General features: G+C 50.8%; 1 protein-coding gene across 1 annotated transcript; it reads left to right on the plus strand.

Annotated features, from left to right (window-relative positions):
- Positions 1–521: 521 nt before the first annotated feature.
- LACBIDRAFT_335614 (uncharacterized protein) lies at positions 522–1,368 on the plus strand (the record flags this gene model as incomplete). Its single annotated transcript, XM_001890481.1, has 6 exons — positions 522–555; positions 817–866; positions 892–937; positions 998–1,109; positions 1,136–1,199; positions 1,264–1,368. 6 exons carry the CDS (start codon positions 522–524, stop codon positions 1,366–1,368), a joined length of 411 nt encoding a protein of 136 aa, XP_001890516.1.
- Between the last annotated feature and the right edge of the window lie 187 nt (positions 1,369–1,555).

Genomic DNA, 1,555 nt, shown 5'->3' on the forward strand with positions numbered 1-1,555 from the left:
TGAGGAGGTATACACTGCGTGTAGGTAGTACGAGGGGGTCAGAGGGACGGGGGAGACTGACGCCTCGTTTCCTGTGCCTGTATTATTCAGAAAGAGAATGGAGAGCTTGGGGAGGTGGTGGATATGGATGAGGTCGAAATCGTGTACGCGTGTTCCGCTGAATGAAAGTTCAGTTAAGGAGAGGAAAGTGTTTGGAGAGCTGAATGCTGTTTGAATGAAGCGACGCAAGACGGAAAGGGAGTAAAGGGATAAGAGCATACCCAGGAAAAGGTCCTTGCCGCATAGATTGAGCCCATTTTCGTCAAAAAGGGAGTTTACGTGGGATATACGCTCCACGTCGGTGGTACGCAGAATGTCGAGGATGTGACGGAGTTGCCGCGGCGGGCCGTTCCTCTTTGACCTTGCACCATCGCCGGCACCCTCAAATGGCAACCCTCACAGACCTCCCTCACTCACTAGAATTAAGCAGGAGGATGACCTGGTCTACAGTTCAAGAGAAAAGCATCTTGCCTCTGACCGAAATGAGCAAACACCAGAACGGTCTCTTTTTCGATCGTAAGTACCTTCAATTGCTACTTGGGTTCTCTCAACGGTATTTTACGTGTGCTGCGGTCATGACACGCTTTACAGTCCTCGGTTTATACCTATAATGTGTCCATGCACCCTCTACGTCGACCATCCACCCATTACTTAATCCACTTCCGCTCACCACGGGATCTACGACGAAGAGATACCGCGAGGAGCTGCCCAAGATCTTAATGTCAATGAACGGCGGTGGCCCGGGGGAAATAGAGGGAACGGTGATGTGGTACGCAGTGTCGCATGAAAAGGCCGAGGAGGAGGACTGGACACGTTCCGTGGCATCAGTGAATGATGATGGACCTTGAGTAGAGGTTAAGGGGCGGAAATTTTGGTTGGATCGGATGGAGAGGCGAGAGTGAGTCGTTTTTCAGGCCTGTTCTTCGTTTCCAGAATTAAAACTGTTGGAAGAGTACAGATACTATCCCTACCCGGATCCGCAAGTTGTCTGTTCTTCCGCAGCCGGCTGTCCCTATTATCACCTTCAATGACAGCCTGAAAGTCTTCATGGACAAATTTTCAATCTGGCAGTTAGTTGCCCGCATTGACTTGTCAGGCAATTTGTGCGATATAAAGGACGAACGCGACTGGATGCAGATATTCTGCAAAGACGAGTTTCAGTACGTTTTGTGTCCCATCGCAAATTCATCTAAACTGATGCTGGGCCTCAAAATAAGGCGGTAGTGTGCCACCCTCTGGTGCAAAGTCTTCGCGCAACCCTTGTCAGACCCCACATCGTCCCCAGCCACTAAACGATCCACCTCTGCTGAAACGGCTGAGCCTCCCTAAATACTATCACGCGCCCCATCTACTTCCAGACAGCATTCCCCGGTATTTTCCACGGCCTCAGGCCGCAGTAACACAGCGAAACCACACGAGGCTACATTTGCTCGTTCTCACTCCCTGTCCATCTCTCTCGAGCAAGAAGAAAACAGAAGGAACGTTTGGGGAGCGTGGGGTCGATAAGAAACGTGGT

Source organism: Laccaria bicolor, genomic scaffold (assembly GCF_000143565.1).
Source record: "Laccaria bicolor S238N-H82 LACBIscaffold_101 genomic scaffold, whole genome shotgun sequence".
NCBI lineage: Eukaryota > Fungi > Basidiomycota > Agaricomycetes > Agaricales > Hydnangiaceae > Laccaria > Laccaria bicolor.